General features: G+C 37.0%; 2 protein-coding genes across 6 annotated transcripts; one reads left to right on the top strand and one right to left on the bottom strand.

Annotated features, from left to right (window-relative positions):
- Nucleotides 1-500: 500 nt before the first annotated feature.
- LOC129443248 (uncharacterized) lies at nucleotides 501-7,277 on the bottom strand. Of its 5 annotated transcripts, XM_055203730.2 has the most exons (6): nucleotides 6,780-7,277; nucleotides 4,944-5,065; nucleotides 4,805-4,871; nucleotides 917-1,552; nucleotides 730-785; nucleotides 501-584 (listed from the first exon to the last, which is right to left on the bottom strand). In XM_055203730.2, exons 1-5 carry the CDS (start codon nucleotides 6,991-6,993, stop codon nucleotides 742-744), a joined length of 1,083 nt encoding a protein of 360 aa, XP_055059705.2. In that variant the 5' UTR covers nucleotides 6,994-7,277; the 3' UTR covers nucleotides 501-584; nucleotides 730-741. The 5 variants fall into 5 exon arrangements, with proteins under 5 accessions (XP_055059705.2, XP_055059700.2, XP_055059704.2 ...); XM_055203725.2 differs by having other exon boundaries at nucleotides 730-1,552; XM_055203729.2 differs by having other exon boundaries at nucleotides 501-785.
- On the top strand, nucleotides 5,780-21,634 carry LOC141366191 (uncharacterized). The gene is made up of 15 exons (XM_073871679.1): nucleotides 5,780-5,905; nucleotides 9,037-9,221; nucleotides 10,368-10,731; nucleotides 10,840-10,942; nucleotides 12,261-12,405; nucleotides 12,543-12,733; nucleotides 14,547-14,665; nucleotides 14,800-14,965; nucleotides 15,062-15,159; nucleotides 15,297-15,368; nucleotides 15,445-16,132; nucleotides 16,783-16,787; nucleotides 17,875-18,002; nucleotides 18,215-18,849; nucleotides 18,923-21,634. The coding sequence occupies exons 3-15, from the start codon at nucleotides 10,644-10,646 to the stop codon at nucleotides 20,727-20,729; spliced, it is 4,245 nt and encodes a 1,414-aa protein (XP_073727780.1). The 5' UTR covers nucleotides 5,780-5,905; nucleotides 9,037-9,221; nucleotides 10,368-10,643; the 3' UTR covers nucleotides 20,730-21,634.
- The last annotated feature ends 285 nt before the right edge of the window (nucleotides 21,635-21,919 follow it).

Raw genomic sequence — 21,919 nt, 5'->3', positions numbered from 1 at the left:
GTATGATTGTGTCTTTTGTATGACATTTCTTTAATGCTGTAAAATTAAACTCTGTTTACACTGTTTGTATGTTCACAAAGTTGCAATAAAAAATACATTTAAAAATGTGTATATAAAAATGCTCCGAACCACTGATTAATACAAATAGATCTGTAAATGTTTGAAGGCTTCATGAAACAGTGTTTCGTAATCGACCATCACTACCTGGAGACGGTAAATTGTTTTGTGTGCATGTATTTATGAGTGTGTATGTTGTAGTTTAAGTTTATTATTATTCTGTATGTGCTTTCTTTTGCACTGTGTAAATGATTTGCTTATACAATGAAGCAGACACCAAATGAAGGCCTGCAGGTCAGTTTACACATGATGCACTTTTGTCCATCATGCCACGTATAAGACGACAGGAAAAATGCCTCTGACACAGATCCTCTTTTTAAAATATGTTTTTGTTTTTTGAACATTTTCTGTTTCATTTTTAAGTTACAAAAAAGTAAAATGTACAGAAGTGAAATTGATTGATTCATGAAAGCAAAACATAAATGAATGAATTACACACATAAACCGACATCAACAGTCAACAAGATCTGTAAAAAATGCAAAAATACAATTTGAAAGTGTAAAAAGTACACAGCAACAATCATTGTAATATTCACAAATAATTCATAAAAAATTTAAATTTCATTAGTGGAAGGATCTGTATGGATGTTTTGTGACACAATCTGATGTTACCTGATGTTGTCCTCATCGCTTGAGTGAATCCTCTGATGTGAATTCAGGTGAGACCGCTGTGAAAAACATTTCCCACACTGAACGCATTGAAACGGTTTCTCGCCGCTGTGCACAACCGCGTGTCGCGTTAAATTACAGTTTTTGGTGAAGCTGCGTCCGCATTGGGTGCATGTGAACGGTTTCTCACCTGTGTGACTGCGCAGATGTTCCTTCAACAGACTGAATCGCTTAAAGCTCTTTTCACAAAACGAACAGCTGAACTGCTTTACTCCATCCACACTCCAGCGCCTGCGAGATCGAAGTCTGCGCACGGCACCACCATAAGCTGGAGACAAGCTCCTGGATGTTTTGGATTCATGCAGCATGTTGTGTATCTCTGTATTCTGTGTTCTCTCAACACGATAGAAATTCTTTCTGTGTGGTTTTGTGTTGTCGGGCTGTGAGAAGATGGATGTGTTTGGTGTGGAAAACCTCTGGATGTCCCGGCTGGGTTCAGGGACGGATGGCCACAGCTGGGCATCTCTCTGAACAAGTTCATACCTCAGGTGATCTCCTGGACCCATGCTGGATTCAGATCCTTCTGTTTTTAAGTTCCCCTCTTCTTTAATATCTTTTTCCACTTTGACTTGCAGTCCCAGATCGCTTCCAAGCTCCTCATCAAGTTCTACTTGTTCAGCAAGTTCTGCGTAAGTCTGTGTGGGTATAAAACTTGTGTTTTGGACCTCTGGATCTTCAGAAAGAGCTTTCTGACTCTCTATGTTCTCCTGTGGTTCGATGTGCTGAAGATTCAGCCGCTCGAGATCGAATTGAGCATTTCCTGCATGTAAAACAGAAATAATACATGTTAAAAGAACAATTCTCTCAAAAATAAAAAATCCCTGTGTCGATCCAAAATGTCTATCTTTTGTGAAATATTAAAAAGAAATTTGTAGCAGAAAGTCCATGTTTCTCTTTTCTACATAACACTAATGTTTGTGTTACTGTTTATTATTATTTCCATTTATAAAACTTCTAGTCCTTGATTCTGATTGGTTAATAGCTGTGGTTTATTTATGATAAAACACATCTATGACAGCAGTATTGAATGATTCTGTGTATTACTCGATGAGCAACCTTCCGATCTCTCTGATAAAGCCAATACGGAAGTGATTTAAACTGCAATTCATCGACTGGCCACTAGAGGCTCCTAAAGAGAGTCAATCCCCATAGACCTCCATGTTAAAATACCCAATTTTACAGCAGAAAATAATATGTTTACAGCCTGGTACAAAAAGGTGTTTTTGGTCTTTATAGCTAATTTTGCCCTTCATGACAACTGTGTGGTGGGTGAATTTTATTTTAACTCATCCGTTTAAATTATATTAAGCCTTAAACTTCTGCATAATTAAGGGCGTGACCACTTGAATGTCACTAGAATCGAACTAGGTGGGCGTGGTTTCAGCAACCAGCCACCTCAGCTTCACCCACGTCCCGCCTCTTTTCCCATCTTCGGATATGCGTGGTGACGCCCGGTCAAGATGGCGACGGCAGGCACCGCCTACTATTGGCTTCAAAAACAATTTTCAGAAACCTATGGGTGACGTCACAGACAATACGTCCATATTTTTTACAGTCTATGGTATCAATTAAACAATTAATCATAACTAATCGTTTGCAGAATAAAAGTTTTTGTTTACATCATATATGCGTGTGTGTGTGTGTGTGTGTGTGTGTGTGTGTGTGTGTGTGTGTGTGTGTATTAATTATATAAATACACACACATGCATGTATATATTTAAGAAATATTTACATATGAATATACATTTTATATTTATATAAGATCTATCTATCTATCTATCTATCTATCTATCTATCTATCTATCTATCTATCTATCTATCTATCTATCTATCTATATATAATATATAAAAATTCCAAAAATTATACATGCATGTTTCCGTATTTATATTATTATTATACACACACACAAAAAATTTTATTCCGCAAATGATTAGTTGTGACTGCACAGCACCCTTAACGGACATATGTGAAACACTAGCTGGGTTTCCATCAGGCACGTGCAGAGAGGGGGGCGGTGGGTGCCCAAGCACCTGCCCCTTTACCCCTGGATGACCAAAGTGCCCTTTTTGTCAAGGCATTTTTTTGTAATTAAAATGCCCTTTTGTGAAGGCCTGCCCAATGTAACTATTAGTAAAATTAATAAAAAAATAATTTAGACGCAAATAAAATTGGTCACATGATGACGTATTGACCTTTCATTGGACAATCTCTTAAGGGACGATCACTAGTTCACAGCGCTAGCAGCGCCCACACGTGGACGACACAGTGCGCAGTACAGGGAGGATCCCCCTCGAGCCGGCATTGAACCGAAGCGATATGCTTGTTATATTATTATTATTTTACAAGAACAACGTGAGGAGAGCATGCACAGCTTTTGTTTATTGCTGTCTGTGTGTATTAACATCTCTAGAACGTTAGATGCAAACAGGGCTCTCAAGTCTCACGCATTCGGCGGGAGACACACGCATTTCAGCCAGTTTACACGCTACACCTTGCATTTCTCACGCTGAAAATAAAGCATTCTTCCCATATAAAAACAATGGATTAAGCAAAGGCAGGGACGTTCTCTGCCGGGAGTTCATACAGGTAGCTGTCTCGAGTTTTTAGGTGTGCTCAACTTCACGCAGCAATGCAAGAACCGAAACGCACATGACATCAAAGTACCGCGAGAAATATTCGGGAAATCATACGGAGGAGTTTGATTTCAAATCGCTCTCGCGCTGTTAATGTCATCCACCTGTCACGCGGAGTTTGTTGGAAGAGCAAGATCCGATGAATACGGTAAAAAACTCGTTTAATTTTTGTATCATATTGAATTTACGATTCCTGGACTCGCCTTTGATAAAAGACAATGTGAGCTGATGTTGGGTAATATAGCCATACTCGTGCTAAATTATTAACTCAGTCAAAAACTCTCCAGCTTTGCAACCAGTTTTAGCATAAATATATAGATATAAAACTCAGTCTATATAGATTTTTCTGTCTCACTCTATTTGCAAGGAAAATAAAGAAAAACGTTAGACTTAAAATCATCTTTCTATTCTGTATTACTTTATTATTTGTTTCAGTTGTGTGCTTGCGTATCAGCGAGCAAAGTGCCCTTTTTATTCTTTGAGCACCTGCCCCTCCAATTGTCTCTGCACGGCCCTGGTTTCCATCACCATGATTTTATGCATATTTTGGAGTATCGCATAAGAAACGAGTGATGGAAACACCAAATTTTAAATAAAAATCCCTTAATTCCAAAAACGTTTATACACTCACTTGAGGTGGTTTTTGACTTAAATAGTAAATGTGAATAATGGGAAACGGAAATGCATTTGCAGAATAAATACTGAAGTAACGAACATTAAACCCACGTGACTGATCGTCTGGCTGTTTCTGGGGCTTGACGTCATCGTAATGTCCTTCGTCAAAAATTCTGCATTTCTTATTCTGCACAGCGTTCAATTTGGCAATTACAAGCTGCACTACTAGTATATTATAACTTGCCCAATCGTAACTAAATGCAGTCCTGTCTATATTTTCTAAGAATGCCTTGTTTTATTTACTGTTGATTACCAATATATACCACCATCATTCACTCAAAAATCTTGATGGAAATGCACCTAATTCACATTTGTTTTTGTTTGTTGTTTTTTTTGCACATTTTGTAAAGATTCACTTCACTTTTCAATGGAAACCCAGCTATTGTTAGTGTTCACAGTCGATCAGGGAATATTTTGAAGACTTTTTGATTTTACTTCATATAAGTTGCACTGATAATTATTGTTTTTTGCTTTAATATTTCTGTGTTGGAAACCATTTTATAAATTTTATTTAGGTACTCCAGGCTGTATCAGCTAAAGATGTTGCATTGACTCCACTTCACATCGTACCTAACAAAGCCCTTCAGTCGTGACTTATTCACAATAAAGCACAGCCTCCAGTACGTTATTAGTTCGATGTTTAATTGTTAAATTCAAATAAAACAGTGTATGTGTATTAGTTCTTGTGTGATGTTTGCACATCTCTCACCTCCTCCTTGCTCTTTTTCATTTTTGATGGATGGACTTCTGATTTTATCATCCTGAACCGAAACAACCTAAAAGAGGACAGTGTCTTAATTCATTCAGAATTCAATTCATGTTTGTGTCTGAATGTTTTTATATGTCACCTCCTGATGGATATTGAGAATGGGTTCTGGATCTTCATCTCTGATGACATCATCATCATCATCTCTGACACAGCCGGTCCTGAGGGGTGTAGGATATCGATCTAATGTCCCACTGATCCAAACTGAAACACATCACACATCTGCATGATTTAAACATCATCAGCACCAGACAAAACTTAAAAAGAAATGTGTGCAGGACTCTTAAATGGTTGTGTTATATTTGGCAATAAATACTTAAAGCTAATCAGCTTAACCACATATTCATATTTTCAAAACAAAAACAAGCAGGGTTTTTGCATTTTATATATTTTTATTTTATAAATAAGAATGGCCAGGGATGCACGTATTGTAAGACTGAATGACGACCTTAATTACTCTGCTGTAGCCTAATATAACCGGACTTCTTCTGCGAACTACGAAGGACGCAATTAAGTCCGAACTTGCCGTTCTTGGTATTGAGGAACGGCCCGTATACCCACTAGGAAAGGTCAATGATTTCCGTTTATCCACTTTAAAAAGCGTGAGAATCGTTTTGTGACAGAAGTTCAAATCTTTCCTACTTTCATTCATAAATGTACATGTACAATTGCATGCTCACTTCCTACTTTGGCGGGTTGAACCCCATATACAGTAGGCTATATATTTGTTTGACTTCATGTGGCGCAACAAAAACCCACAAGCGAACATCAAAATCCCGCGAGAGCGATTCAAGAAGTAATATGGAAAAGTCTGCTTTGAATTGTTCTCGCGGTATTTTGACATCAGCATTCTGTCAGCGTACCGCCAAATGAAGTCATGAGACTGTAACCAAAGTACCTGAGGAGAAGTAAAGTAAACGAGTGGAGAAGTGAAGTGAACGAGTGGAGAGAGCTACGAAACATAATAAAATCCGGAGAATTAATAACGCATATGTGACTAAACAACATTTAATTCTTCAGTCGAGTTTATTACTTCATCTGAAGGTGAGGATCCAAATAAGTTACACTAAAATTAACCCATGATAATATATCCTGAGGGTTTTTTTATATGATCCATTAACTTTAGCTGATGTCAGTTCCTCTTTCAGCATGTTTGCTTGTGTTTCAGTGTTAAACTTCCCTACTGAAAGTGTTTATATATATATATTTTTCATTCATATTTTATATGCAAAAATAAGCTTTTTATATCAACTACAATGCACATGAGAGATAATAGATGGTTATCTTATAAATTAAAAAACATTTACACCATTAAATTGCTGTATGGTAATGTTAGCTATCAATAGTCAATTACATGAAGATGCATATTGTATGTATTTGTGAGTGTGTTGGAGTTTATGGGGGCCGTTTCTCAATCGGAAGGCTGCAGCCTGCGGAGGTCGCATATGCAGACTGCATACGTCATCAAGCCTGGTTTATTTAAGTAAACTGAGCATTACATTCGCAACTCATAAGCATATTACAGCAATTTACTATTAAGTAAAAAAACAGTCGACTGTATTATTGTTCATATTCTGAAATAACTTTTGATGACGTATGCAGCCTAAAAATGCGACCTTGAAACGGCCGGGGTGTGGCTCTGGGACGAGTGAGTATACAGGTAAGGGTGAGAGGGAAAATCACAGTATACTCACAAAAATCTAGACTAACGTTACATCACTGGGTTGGGTGTAGAATTGGGATGAAAAACGAGGTTCTGGCCAGATAGGATACAGCTACAGCCAAATCTCGCGAGATGTTGGGTTAGGTTTGGAGGTAGGCTACTAGATTAGGATAAAACAGCGCTCATCCGGAGAGATTTCACGAGAGTTTGGCTGTTACCACAACCCTAAAACAGGTGCAGTGTTTAACCTCTGACCTCTCCTCTTGGCGCGTCCTTTGACCCTCCTCAGTTCACTCTCCATCATGACGCATTTCCTCTTCAGAGCATCGATGTCCTTTCGGCTGCGACTCAGCTCCACTCTCATGAACGCGCAGTTGTCGTCCACGTGCCGGTGGATTTCTGATATCGCCGCTTTGGCCAGAAGCTCCATGATGGACATTAACTGTGTCTGGAAGGAGCAGGACGACATTTCTGCCACAATTCTTTAACAAAATAAACCCGAGAGCAAGTCTCTTTTAAGCTGTATGTGTTTAAGTCCAACCGGAAATGAAACCAAAGGGAATCGGATCGTTGCACGGGTTCAGTTGTTTACAAACCACGCGTTTTCTTCTTCTTATGCAGTTTAATGGCGTTTGGGAAGTCAATCTTTGATGTATTACCGCCACCAACTGGACTGGAGTGTTAAGCATTAATATTGAGGATGAAAAAGAAAACTTTGTCATTGTATAATCAAACTTTGGTGGCGCAGATCTCAGATGCCTTCTTGATACTTATAGATGTAGAAATCTGCACACACGTATTATACTCTAATGTACAATATACACCATGTGCATATACAACACAATACAAATGTGTATATGTGTACATAATATTTACATTTTTCGCACACATTAAGGATGAAGAGAAAAGTAATGTTTGACATTTTGACCATACTTCATATAATCAATATTACTTTACTTTTTACAAGTGTTATATCACAATGACATTTTTGCATACTTTTTTTATGGATTATTTTCTGTTTACTCATTTCTTATGTCATATCAATGTTTTAATCAGTGTTGTAGTTAAGACCATCTAAACCAAGACCGTAGAGACCAAGACCATTAAAAAACAGTATTCATTCATACAGGCACAACAGTGAGAAAAGAAATCAAATAAGCAATAAGTCAAGAATTGTTTTTAAAATCATAAATCAGACAATGCACCGGCTACTTAATGTAATTGCAGCAGTTGTGGTCTTGACCGGTCTTGAAATAAAATTCTGAGACCAAGACCGGTCTTAAGTACTTAAGTACAATACTATAATTTTTCTTTTTTAATTTTCATATGAGGAGCTCATATGCAAAAGCTGCTAAACGCCACCTCCATCAAAAATAAGATGATGTTATAAACTGAATGCTATTGGCACGTATTATATGTTCATCAAATACTTTCGCTTAAAATCCCAGCCTCAGGTCATTCAGAAATACTGGTTTGTTGGCAGAATCTATAATTAAAAATCTGATAATAAAATGCTATAAAAAACATGTCAGACGCACTTCATATCAAGTTTTTGTGTTAAATGTTTTCTGTAAAGATACTTTGTGATGCACATTGTGAAGTGGCATTTGGAAATAAAATTGATCTGAACAACAATAACAATCACTCAATGATTTTAATTTGTGTTCTAGCATGGTATTACCATGGTACATGTCCAAAAAACATGGTCATTTTGAAAACCACTAAAATACCACAGTACTGGAATTAAGTACCATGAGTATTACCATTACCAATAATGTATCTTTGTATCTCCAGTACAGTTACATTTATTCGCTTAGCAGATTATTTATGATTTAGTAAGTGTGTGTTTGTTTTACTTTTTGTAAGTGGTATGAGATGGTAAATCCAAACATAGAAACTAAATTAACATGGTATATTTGTGGTATTCAAAACACATACCACATGAGTGCCATGTAGAAAGTGTTAAATGAACACTGTTGGGTGTATATATTGTCCCAATCTTACAAAGAGTTAAAAAGTAACTGAAGCAGTGTTAAAAGTTGCAATCTGTAAAATTATCCTCTCTATCACCATATGTTTCAAACCTAAAATTGCATTTTGCATCTTTCTTGTAGAGTTAATTTCTTAACTTAGAGTTAAATATTGGCTGTTTCATTTAAAATCACCATTATGGTGCTAAGTGTTTGTTTTAGTTGGGCTAGACTTGGACAGCAGTTTTCATTTAATTTTGGGGATTTTGCTGTGAACCAACGATAGCAGTGGATTAATCTTGGTTGATACTATAGTAATCATCCAGTACCAGGGTATATACCAAGGTTTTATTATTTTTGAGACTGTCAATTTACCATGTTACTGCCAAAGTACTTTATGGGTATTTTTTATATGTTATGACCTCATTTTGCTGTCCCAAAGTGTCAATATCTGCACTGTGCTTTGTGTTTGGACATCTGCATCCATCTTCCCTACTACTAAGACTAACAGAATTATGTAAATGGCCCAATGTTTCTCATAGGCAGCTGATATACAGACAGTTGAATGCAGAGACACAGCGCATGTCGAGATGAAGGCGTCAATAAGAAATGGAGAATCAACACAGAGAGAAACCAGAAGACTCAGGAAGTTACTGAGGGAAGTTTAGTGGTTTCTTGCGTCACAGACAGTTTGCTGCTCTGAAGCTTCAGCCGGTGCAAAGAGAAGGTAAGAACGCATTGTTTTTTAATGGTCTTTGTGTTTCTCATCTGAAATGGGTTTTTTCGAGTTTTGCTTTAAAGATGCCGGATGGTGCAGCCATTGGATGATACACTGGTATTTACTGTGGAGTTTAAAGGTCTAGGTTTATTTCATGATGTTAGCGTGATGTGCTCACGGCCCTCAGAACTGATCTCTCATTTCCGCAAAGCACCAGAGAGCGTGAGGAACAAACATGATGAAAAATGTCATTCTGGTAAAACTTTGGAAGACACTTTGAGATATACGACTCAAAGCGGAGTCTGAATTTGGATCTTCTGAGATACAGATGGCCGGATATCAAAAGTAACAGATCTGAAAGGTTCGAGGGTGTGGCCCGGAGCTGGTGCAAAACCAAGATGAGGAAATAGTGTTAGGTTAGGGTGCCATGAGGCTGCGCTGAGCTTTCATCTTTTATCAAAGGTCTGCAGAAATCAGAAAATCTTACTGTGTATCTTAGTGGAGAAATCCAGCAGTGTCACTATAGCTCATTGAAAATGATTGCTGATTCTTTTCTATGTTAATACAGGCAGATTTTGAAGGCTCATATGCTGACAATCTACTACATAATAGGAAACCATATACTTTCAGTGTACATTTATGCATCATGTAATTGTGATATGTTGTGATATACCAGCAATAATTGTGATATTTCGGTGAGATGCACCAATCTAAAGAGGCAGAAAAACGCATCAGAACTCAAACTGTGTGATTATTTTGAATGGGGTCACAATCACAACAGATTTGCAGTTTGTACGCTTTGCACTTTTAGGATTTTGAATCAAAATCATACATCTGAGTATTTTTGATGATATGGTTTAATATCTTTCTTTTGGTTTGCTCTGTTTTGATTTTGTCCTATTCTGCATTTATTCTTTCCTGTGTCTGAGGTGGCTCTTCTCAATACCTAATCCTGTGTTTCATTTGTGTCTACTAATTTGAGAAATAAATATGTAAACAAATGAGACAATTGTCATAGACTAAGAGGAGAACTACAAAGTTGTGGATATCAAAGCTCAGACTATTTTATATTGAGCCTTCAAAGTTACTCTCATGAGCTTTTATTTCTTTGTTTTTATTTCCAATGGTAAATTCAATCTTTGTTTCTTTTTATAGATATATGTCTATATCTTCTTTCACCCTGGACAACATCCACTGATCCAAACAGTGATGCACAATGTAATCCGTTACAGAAACAAATCCAATCAGAGTTTCTGAAACAGCTGCGTGTTAAATCTGAGTTAAACTGAAACTAAACCATCAGCTATTGTGCAGTAGCATCATGTGGGGTTTAAGATCGGCAGTTCGTACACATTTTCATTAAAGCAGGTCACACTTATACACATACACAAAAGACCTGCATGTTTGAAGGGTGGTAAAGAGAAAGAAACCATGAGAAGGGGTCGGAAAAAAGGAGGAAACAAAGATAAGGTGTTCGGATGTGATCTGCAAGAGCATCTGCAAGCCACTGCACAAGAAAGTAAGATTATTACTCAAGAGATGTTTGTTCATTTATACTCTTGCTTTAGCTTTGAAGGAAATCTGATCAAACTATCTCTCTGTCTGTCTGTTTGTCTCTCATGATCAGTTCCTCAAGTGTTACGCAGCTGCAGTGAGTTTATTGAGGAATATGGAGTCGTTGATGGAATCTACAGACTGTCGGGAGTCTCATCCAACACACAGAAATTGAGGTAATTTGATTTCATCTTTTAAGATACCTGCCAAAAAGTGTTTGGACACATAAATAAAATAATGCTGAAATACATCAAAACAAATGTCATTTCTTAAAGATGAAATACGACGAAAGTGCAAAGCATTTTACAAAAAGCTTAAATTGTGAAATACAGTCTAAAGTCTCAATCTAATTATGAGATCAAAAATGATCTAACTCAATATTAAAGATATCAAGATTATAATTTCACAGAATAAAAATTAAAATATTGAAAAAAACATTAAAAACGTGCACTGTAAACATTTGCTGTAGTTATGCAGCTGTTTTCCAGTAACTTACTGTAGATTTAAATGGGTGTTATTTACTGGCAACAGTTTGTTCAAAGTTAAAAGAAACTTAAACGTTAACAATCTTTACAGAATGAAACTCAAATAACAGCCTCATGCAAAGCATTCTGGGAACCAGAAATCCACATCAACCTTTTTCTGTTTTCCTTCAGATTTTGTTTCCCAGGCTGTTATTTTAGTTTTATTTTGTAAAGATAAAGACTTGTTAATGTTTATTTAACTTTGAACAAACTGTTGCCAGTAAATAACATCAATTTAAATCTACAGTAAGTTACTGGCAAACAGTTGACAGTAATACTGTCATTTCTACTGACATTTGAACAGCGTGACTGTTTTTACAGGCACGGTCACACATATAAAAACATTGTTATCAAAAACAATTGTGTACGTGTAGTTGAATGAGCCGGTCTGGCAGTCGAGCTAACGTCAACCAAGCTAATCCATTAACTCATGTTAACTAATTATTGTACAACCTTATTGTAAAGTGTTACCCTGCACTATAAAAATACAGCATGGAAGCTAAATCAACTTGGTTTTGTTAGTCAATTAAACATACTATTTGACATGTGAATAGATGACATAACTTATAAAAACTAGTTGAGGTTGTTTTACTTAATTGTTTATACAGAAGTAGCATAAAAATGTATGTTGATTTGACAAAAATGCTTTTAGAGTTTACCTGTGTACTAAAACCTTAGTGTGTTTGATGTGACTAGTATGACTGTGTTTTAGTATTAATAGATGCAGGGCTCTTATAATTTACATGTAGAAAGAGTTTATCAATCACTATTCTTTAGCATGAAGAAAACCTTTTTTTATTTTATAAAGCCACTAAATTAAAACTCACTGCAGAAATGAGTCAGAGGAGTAAAGTTAGATTTTTTTGCATGTGACACCTGCTTTTATAGTTTGTTATCTAATCATATTGAGATTTTTTAATCTGCTTTTCAGTGTCAATGTATTTGTAACACAAACACTTTGATTTTTGAGGAATGAGTTTGACACCGAAGGACATCCTGACCTGTATAAAGATGTTTATCTGCAGGATATTCACTGTGTCAGTTCTTTATGTAAAGCATATTTCAGAGAGCTGCCCAACCCTCTGCTCACATATGAACTTTATGACCGTTTCGCCGTGAGTATAGGACATATGCTATTATTACAAAATATATTTGCTATTATATAATGCCAATGTGTATGTTTGAGTAAGACCTAGATTTGCATTTTATGTGCTTTGAATTCAGACATTGTTCTTTCTTTCTCTTTCTGTAGGATGCGGTGGCTATTCAACTGGAGGACGAGCGGCTGGTCAAGATTAAAGAGGTTCTGAAGGATTTACCTGCACCTCACTACAGAACTCTGGAATATTTGATGCGCCATCTGGTCAAGATGTCCGGATTCGCATCTCAGACCAACATGCATTCCAGAAACCTGGCCATCGTCTGGGCTCCAAACCTTCTCAGGTGTGTGTGTGTGCTTTTTGTTATTTATCATTCTTTGTCAAAATCTAATTTTTTTTATATAGCACTTTTTTACAATGTTGCATTGTTTCATTGCATTGTGCAGCTTTATATAAAAAAAGAACAACGCACACTGTATAAAAAAATTACAGTACTACTACTGGCAGCTGTTTGCCAGTAACTTACTGTAGATTTAAATGGATGTTATTTACTGGTAACAGTTTGTTCAAATTTAAATGAACATTTAACATTAACAAGTCTTTATCTTTACAGAATAAAACTATCAAATAACAGCCTCATGCAAAGCATTCCGAATGCAATTTTTGTTTACAGTGAGATATAACAGGAAAATTATTAAATATGTAGAAAATTATAAAAGAGTTCATTGCAAATTTGATTGTCCTCATAAAAAACTGTAATCTACCTACACAGTATATATTATTTACAGAGACTATAGGACATTTAGGTCATTTATATGATAGATGACAAGTATGACAAGCATATTACACCAGACATGACTTTACAGCTTGCATGGAGATGTCCCTTAAATAAAGATTATTTGTGACCCTGGATCACAAAACAGTCGTCGGTCGCACTTGTATATTTGTAACAATAGGCAACAATACATTGCATGGGTCAAATTTATTAATTGATTTGTATGCCAATCATTAGGATATTAATGGATATTAGGATATTAAATTAATTAAATCATTAAGATATTAATGGACATTACATTAATTAAATCATTAGGATATTAAGTAAAGATCATGTTATATGAAGCTATTTTGTAAATTTCCTGTCGTAAATATATAAAAACTCTATCAATAGTAATATGTGTTGCTAAGGACTTGATATGGACAACTTTATCCATACAGCAAAAAAAATTATCTGGCCAAAAATATGTTTTAAATATATGCTAAATACATTTTGTAGAAAGTAAAGCCTAATTAAACATATTTTTGAATTTAAAAATATATTTAGTTTTAACCATCATAATATATATTGTTGTTTGTAAATATCTATTAACTACTTACCCTTAGTCTTCCTTTTTTTAAATTTAAAAAAGCATTGATCTAAAGCGGCACTTTGAATTTCGTTGTCTTAATACACTGTATTTATGCAATGACAATAAATTTGAAACTTAAAACTTTACATTTATTTCAAAATGTATTTTAGGGACAACAAATACATTTCTAATTTTACTACCCATATGGCAAAAAATATATATTTTTTTCCTGGCCAAAATATAAAAGTATGTATAAATGTTTACAGGTTTGTGACATACAAAAGTTTTTCTTCCAATGCGATTTTAATAAAAAAATGCTTTAAAATATATTTCAAAATATACCCCCACAAAAATTGGTAAAAAATAAATTTTGTAAACATATTTTTGAGTACATTTCTTGTCCTTTTTTGTATATTTTGAAATATATTGAACCTCTTTTATAAATTTTTTTTTTGCTGTATGGGTAAAGGCGATTTTCTCAATATTTTGGTTTTTGCACCCTCGGATTCCAGATCGTCAAACAGTTGCATCTTAGACAAATATTGTCATATTCTAACAAATCTTATTTACTCAGCATTCAGATGATGTATAAATCTCAATTTCACAAAATTGATCTTTATGCTGGTTTTGTGATCTAGAGTAACATTTTTGAACAGGAGTGTAACATACACAGAGAACAGAATGCAACATTCAATAATATTATTAATATTATTGTCAATTATTAATAAATAATAATTAAATAAGTTGCTTTATTTCTAATAAAAAGTGATATTATTTTTGTTATTAATGGTTGTGTAATTTTTTCTGAAGGTCAAAAGACATTGAGTCCACCGGTTTTAATGGCACCGCAGCATTCATGGAGGTGCGAGTTCAGTCTATTGTAGTTGAGTTTATTCTCACACATGTGAAGGAACTTTTCTTTGGTTCAGGTACTTTATCTTTATAAAAATTCAGCATTTTTATTTGTTTTTCATATGCAACATAAAATTAAACAAGTTAAAGTTAAAGAGGTTTGGTAATTTCATGCTACCTTTAATGCATTTTCCACCTCATATCAACAAAGGATTGGGCACGGAGCGTCGGAAGTCCCTCCCCTCACCTTCAATACTGTCCAATCAGGATGAACATTTCTTTAAGTCGCTGCCCCTACACTGTTCAGGAAACTTGAGTCCTGGAGATGGACCGCCACTCATGCGGCCGTACCACGCTATTATTGATGGCACTGACAAGTAAGACCTGATAGGTGTATTATTACATCCCTCAATCCCTTTTCAGTCATATTTAACTGATCATGTTAAATCTACACTATTGACCTCACGCTTCAGGAGAAAAGGCTCACTCAAGGGAAGAAAGTGGAAGTCCATCTTTAATTTGGGTGGGAGACTTCAAGATCCACGCAAGAAGAACAAATACTGCCCGAAAGGTACCAGATTCTGAAATCATCAGATTATTCAACATAAACACTCTTACATCCAGCGATACACATCTGCTCCTTCTTAGATTTGCTTCTTAACTGTCTTTACCAAGTTTCTGTTGTTTCTGTATGATCTAAATCCATAGAGAAAGAGACGACACCTCTAAGACCTGCCAAAAGTATGGACTCTCTGAGCTCAGGGCCTTTTGCGGTGGAAGGTATGAAAACATATTTTGTATCAACAGATGCCTCAATTATTAACGGTGATCAATATTATTTTCATGTTTTTTTTAGATGCAAGGCATCCTCCAGCTCGGGTCCTGACCTCGGGTCACTCAGATGGCGGGGCTCCTGTTGGTGGAGGCGTGTCTAGTGGATATGCGGTGACGTACAGGCGCACGGGCGGGGCACAGGTGAGCATGGTGAGCAGTGGGACTCCGGGCACTTACAATCGCCTGGATTCAGCGGGCGGAGCCGCTGGATCCGAAAGCTCGTTGCAGGGCGTGTCCAGGTCACCGGGAATGAACAGTAAAGCAGACCGTCGCGCCGGGATCCACATATCCGGGCCTTTTTCAGTGACTGTTCCTCTTCACATAACGTCCGGGTTGGCTCTGGGTGTGCTGCACGGGGGCTTGTCCGAAAAGGAACAAAGCGCGCAGGGAGAGGCTGATAAAGAACAACTTGGAGCGGAGGAGGATGCGGGCATGTGCCAGGACGTCAAGGGTGCAGAGTCGCTGTCCACTGATGCGAGCAAAACCGATAACGATGATGTTAAAGAGAACAGAGGAGACATGGAAGGTCAGGGGGATTGTGGGAGGACGACAACGCAGATTGTAAAGGAGAAGGACACACTGGATGAGGCAGGTGCACCAGGAGCTAAAGAAGAAGTGAAGGCAGATATGAACCAGGATAAGAAGACTACAAAGGAAAATATAACACCTCTGTTATCACAGACGTCCGCAGAGGAGGAATACATGGATAAGCCTGAGGATTGAAAGTGTAGGAACAAAATTAACCGTGTGTTTGTGGGAGGGGCTTAGCTAATGAATTTGATTAAATTACACCCATATATGAAAATTCTCTCATTATGGACTCAACCTCATGTCAGATCAGATGTACTTACTTTCTTTAACTTGCCTTCCATACATTTTTTATATAAAATACAATTATTGGCATAATCACATCCATCTATTATAAAAGTGTTCCGGATAAATTCAACGTGTTAAAACATTTCCTCTATGTTTAACAATGGGTGTGTGAGAAACCATTTTTAACTTATTTAGTAAAACTGAAACTAAAGCAAACATATTAGTGTTGCATTCAAATATGGTTGCATGTTAGTAACTTTAAATCTCTACACGCAAGAACTAATGAGATTTGAAAGGACAGACATTTGCATTTTTGGGTTAACAATTCCTTTAAAGTGAAATGATTATTTTCCCCATAACCCCCCCCCCAAAAAAAAAAAAAAAAACGACGGTGAACAGGGCAGATTATATATCCTGGGAATCAAAAGGGGTACAAAAACGCATCAAAACCTAAACTGTGTGATGATTTTGAAATGGGTCACAATGACAACAGAATTTCACCACATAATTTGAAGCAAAAAGCAAAACAATCGCTATCTATCAGTATTGGTAGATTTTCAGACTGAACACACTGTAAAAATTAAAAGTTGGATCAACTCTAAAAATTACTTCAATTATTGGTAACTTACATTTTCACACTTTAAGTGAAAAAACTAAAGGATTTTTTAAAAAATTCAAATAATTTACTCACCCCCATATTTGGAGTAGGATTAACTTGAAAAAAGCTAGGAAACAATTTTCACTCAGAAAATGCTATTAAATGGCAAGTAAAGGCTAAACACAAATACCATCAGCTTTAACTAGATTTTTAGGGGGGGGGGGGGGGGGCTTAAGTAACATATTTGGGATGCACAAACATCAAGAATCGGAGCATGAATTTCAACAATGGTGACAAAGAAAATTGTAAAAAGTTAATTATCTATACATGCTGCAGTAAATGCTGGGGGTCCTGGGTGAGATTTGTAATTTTTTTATACCCAGCATGCATTGCAGCATGGAGCTCTTCATATAATTGTCACCATTGTTGAAATTCATGCTCTGATTCTTGATGTTTGTTCATCCCAAATGCACAACGGTGTAATTATAGTCCATACATCATAAAAATCCTTAATGACAAACTGCTGTGAGAGTGATGAACCTCATTTTGATCAAAAATTGAGTGAGTAAATCAATAAATTAGATGATGATCTTTACTATTATGTATCAATCACAACAATTGATGCAACTGGGGAAAAACTAGCAAACAATGTTTCAAGAGTCCAACTAAAAGAAACGCTGATCACCATAATGGTGACTTAAAATGAAGCAACGTGACTCTATGAATGAAAACATTTTTTTGTGTGTGTTGTTGAGACAGTAAAACATTTCTAAGTTGAATTAACAAATTCAAAAAAATGTCAAAATGTTAATGAAAGTGGAATATTCCTTTAAGGTGAAAACATTATTAAAAATGACTTCAGTTGGTAACCTAAAAAATGTAAACATTTTCAACTTAAAGTGAGAAAATTAAGATTGAAATTTTTTAGGCGTTACCAATTGCAGTATTTTTTTAAGCTGATCCAACTTTTACTTTTTACAGTGCATAGCATCACTGTAATGATAAGAGCATGATGTTAAGAGTTTGTGTTCTCCACAGATATGAGAGGACACCTCCATCAAAATCAGATCATATCTGTAGATCTGACAGAGACTGATGAGTTATCTGAGCAGGATGTTCAAGAAGCTTTTGGGTTTTTGGATTTGATGGACAGCTGTGCTTCAAAGGTGTGTTTATGAATGTGTGTGAATGAGTTAAATATTACAGTTATAATGGTTGTGTGAACTCTTTACTGTCTACATAAACAGACTCACATTATCCAAACCAAACCGTGCCTGAACGCATTTGACCCCCAAACCTGGTTTGTTTGACTATAGTGTGATCGCTCTGTACCGTGCCGTACCGTTGTAATTAAACTGACATTAATTACTGTTTCTAGATGGAGTTTTCAGTCGAGCCGCCCTGTTTTGAAGAGGAGGAAGAGGAGGTTGAAGACACAAACGATCAAGCTGTTTCCAGCTCAGTGCAGGAGAGCAGGGATGACATCAGCATTCCTCTATTCACACACAAGCCCCTCCCCCTTCCTGGAAAATCACACAGCTTACCTTATAAGTCCCACCCCTTCATGCCTGCCCTGTCATTATCATCTGATGATGATTACAGCCTTGAGGAAGATGATGATGATGATGATTCTGATTCTGATAAAGGTTCTGAATACGAGGACATGTTTTGTCAAAGTGTCCCATCCAATGTTCATTTTTATGGATTAAGTGTACAAACCGCTACCTGTGACATAGACGATCTCTCCGACAACCAATCGAAATGCTTAGATGAATCGCATTTAATACTTCCTCAGAAGGGCGGTGAAGATCTCCAATCCATTAGCCAATCAGAAGACACGAGTCTTATAGTTGCTACATCAACAGATGACAGTGGAACAGCAGGTGGCGCCTCAGATCAGTGCTTTATTGACGAACATCTTAGTAAAGATTCAAAGTTGGAGGATCTTTATGTAGATAACAAGAATGAAGAAAGCAAATCAGAAGATGTGAAAAATGACACGCACACAATGATGTAAGTAGCTTTTTTAACTTTCTCTTTAAATTTGTAATACTTGTGTAACGTTTTACTCACTGTATGCACACAGTGGAGAAGATTGCCTTGAGAGTTCAGACAGCGAAGAGGACACATATTTCGGTCCAGACCCCGTACCCCTTTCATTGGAGCCCATCCAGGCCGAGATGACCAACGTCAGCGTCCATGAGCCTGATCAAGGACAGTTTCCAGGTGTAGAGGTTCAGGAGGTGCTGCATACTGAAGCTTACACAGCAATTGAGATCATAGTCACTGATTCTGTCACCGATGATGTCACCAATTCTGTCAACGATGATACCACTGATGACGTCACCGATGACGCTACAGTTGGTGTCACTAATGAAGCCACAGATGGTGTCACCGATGATGCCACTGATGACGTCACCGATGACGCCACAGTTGGTGTCACTGATGATGCCACAGTTGGTGTCACTGATGACGCCACAGATGGTGTTACCGATGACGTCACCGAAGAGGTCACAGATGACGTCACTGATGTCGTCACCAATGACGTCACAGATGGTGTCCCAGATGATGTTACCGATGACATCACAGATGAGGCCACTGCCACAGACTCCACCTCACTGGCCGCTCAAGAGGAAGTGAAGATCGATCAACCACCAGAGGAAGAAAACGTGATTTTTCATGAAAGAAAAATCACTGAGGATGAGGAGGGAATGAAGGAACCAAAAGAAGATGAAACAGAGGATGAAGAGAAAAGCAAAGGAACACTGGAGGTTGTGGAGAATTTATTAGAGATAAAAACTCCAGATGAGAAATTGGAGGAAAATGAAGAGAATCCTGTAGAAGTAGTTCAGGAGACAGAAGAGTGTTTGAATGACATCGCTGAAACAGTTGAAGATGTAGAAGATGAAGTAGAAGGTGAGGAGGTAGAGGAACAAGCACAAACACATAATGAAGGAGACGATATGGAGAACACTTCAGAGGAAATCGATATCAAAACAGAAAGTGATGAAAGAAACATTAAGGGTACTGACGAAGAGTTAGATGTGAATACAGATGAGGGAAATGAGGAGATAGCTGAAGGAACTTTGTGTAGAGATGACCACGAACAGACCGCAGCTGTGCCTCAACCAAATGAGGTATCATCTGAAAAATCAGAGGAAGGTGAGATGGAGAAACAGGTGAATGAAGAATCATCTGTCATCTCAGATGAGGAACTGCCACAGACAGCTGAACACCATCCCATTCCAGAGAAAGAGAGTGAAATAACTGCTCCTAACCAAGCATCCAGTCAGATACAGAGATCTGTACCTGTCGTCCCACCCAAACCTCAAAACTCCAAACTTACAGCTCTCACGCTCAGAAAACAGTTTAAGGACAGAGACACAGAGAGGCAGCACAGATACTCAGAGCTCATGGAAACAGACGGGCAACACGACCACAAAGGACAACAACAGCACAACTGTGTTAAACAAGACGAAAGCGAGGAACAACACAGTGAAAAAGAGCACAGAGATCAATGCTCTGACAGAGAGACAGAACACAGCCAACAGCACAGAGACACAGAGCAAACGGACACGGGAATGGTAGAAAACGGTAAAAAATGCCTAACCGATATAAGTCAGGAAGATGGGAAAAAGGCTCTGAGAGAAAGTCTGGGTACTGGGGATGCTGGGACAGATTTCAGAAAAGATCTTCACAGAGAAGGAGAGAGAGAGGTGAAGAGGAACAGCGGTATCAGTATCTGTTTCGATGAAGCCGTCGCTCGGGCCACAGTAAAGAGGAACAAAGACCGAGAGAGTTCAGACCGACTGTCAGGAGCTCAGTGGGAGAGAGACAGCAGGAAAGAGAGAGAGAAACAAAGAGAGAAAGATGAAGAGGCCAAAACTGACTAACAGCATTCAAATCAAGAAATTTTAAGGAAATGTGAGAAATATTATGTGCAAAAACATTTCACACGACCTTTTTTAATATTCTACTTACTTTTAAATATTTTCTAAGAAATGTTTTTATATGGGAATAAAGCGGTTGTATAGTTCATATGATTTGTACCTTATAGTCTTGTTCTATTCATGTCGGTATTCATATAAAATAAACCTGTTGTTTACCAGTCAGACACATTTAAGTCTAATGTTAAATGTGTTCTCACAGAAAAAATTGATATTAAGTCAAATTTGAATGATAAAAAAGGCAAATGAAAGTTATCAAAATCTTGGAACGCAGGGGAGGATTATCTGCTCTCTACTGGTGGGGGCGTGTCCACTGTCTGAACTGAAACCACGCCCACCCGTTGGAAAGCCACCATCTCATTCAATTTTTTAAAATTCTGCTGCAACCTAAATGGATACTCACAATTGTGTTAGGGGCGGGGCCATGCTCAGTGGCTCCAGTGTGTCATCGAGCCACCGTTTTAGCCCCGCCCAAATAATCCTGAACACAGAAATGTGGAAAACTGTTTAACTGTGTAACTCCAGAAGTCAGTACTACACAGTTCTCAATCTTTGTAACGTGTTTCAGCAATATATTTCTAACATTTATAATGTGTTTAGAAACAATTCTCTGAAATGACTTTACACGGACTTTAATAAATTGGTATCGGTGTTCATTTCAGACAGACAGTCAGGACTGTGATGGTTTCATGTTTTGTGTTCAGTGTTCGGTTCAAAGTGACACAACACAGAAAACAAAATGAACACAAGCCTCGTTCTAGACCAAACATTATTAATAAATGTATGAAAATCTTATCAACAAGCATTCAACACACATCTTTTGTCAAGTAAATAAATAAGTATTTCATGTATATTTGTGTGATTTGGTTGTTTTTATTTAAGAGACAAATTACTTACACGTGTCAATACAGTATATAGAGGGAGCAGTATTTTTTTGTTTACAATATTTACCCTTGTATTCCACAATGCATTCAGAGTAAATGAAATGTATTAGTATGCCAAAATGAACACGATCTAAGATTAATAAATGCTAGTATTGTTCATTGTTTAGCTAATGCATTAACTACTTGTTAACAAATATAACCTTATTGTAAAGTTACAACTAAATCTAAACTGACATAAATAATGACATAAAC

The sequence above is a fragment of the Misgurnus anguillicaudatus genome, chromosome 2 (genome assembly GCF_027580225.2).
Source record: "Misgurnus anguillicaudatus chromosome 2, ASM2758022v2, whole genome shotgun sequence".
Classification (NCBI taxonomy): Eukaryota; Metazoa; Chordata; class Actinopteri; order Cypriniformes; family Cobitidae; genus Misgurnus; species Misgurnus anguillicaudatus.
This window is presented reverse-complemented; position numbering and strand designations above follow the sequence as displayed.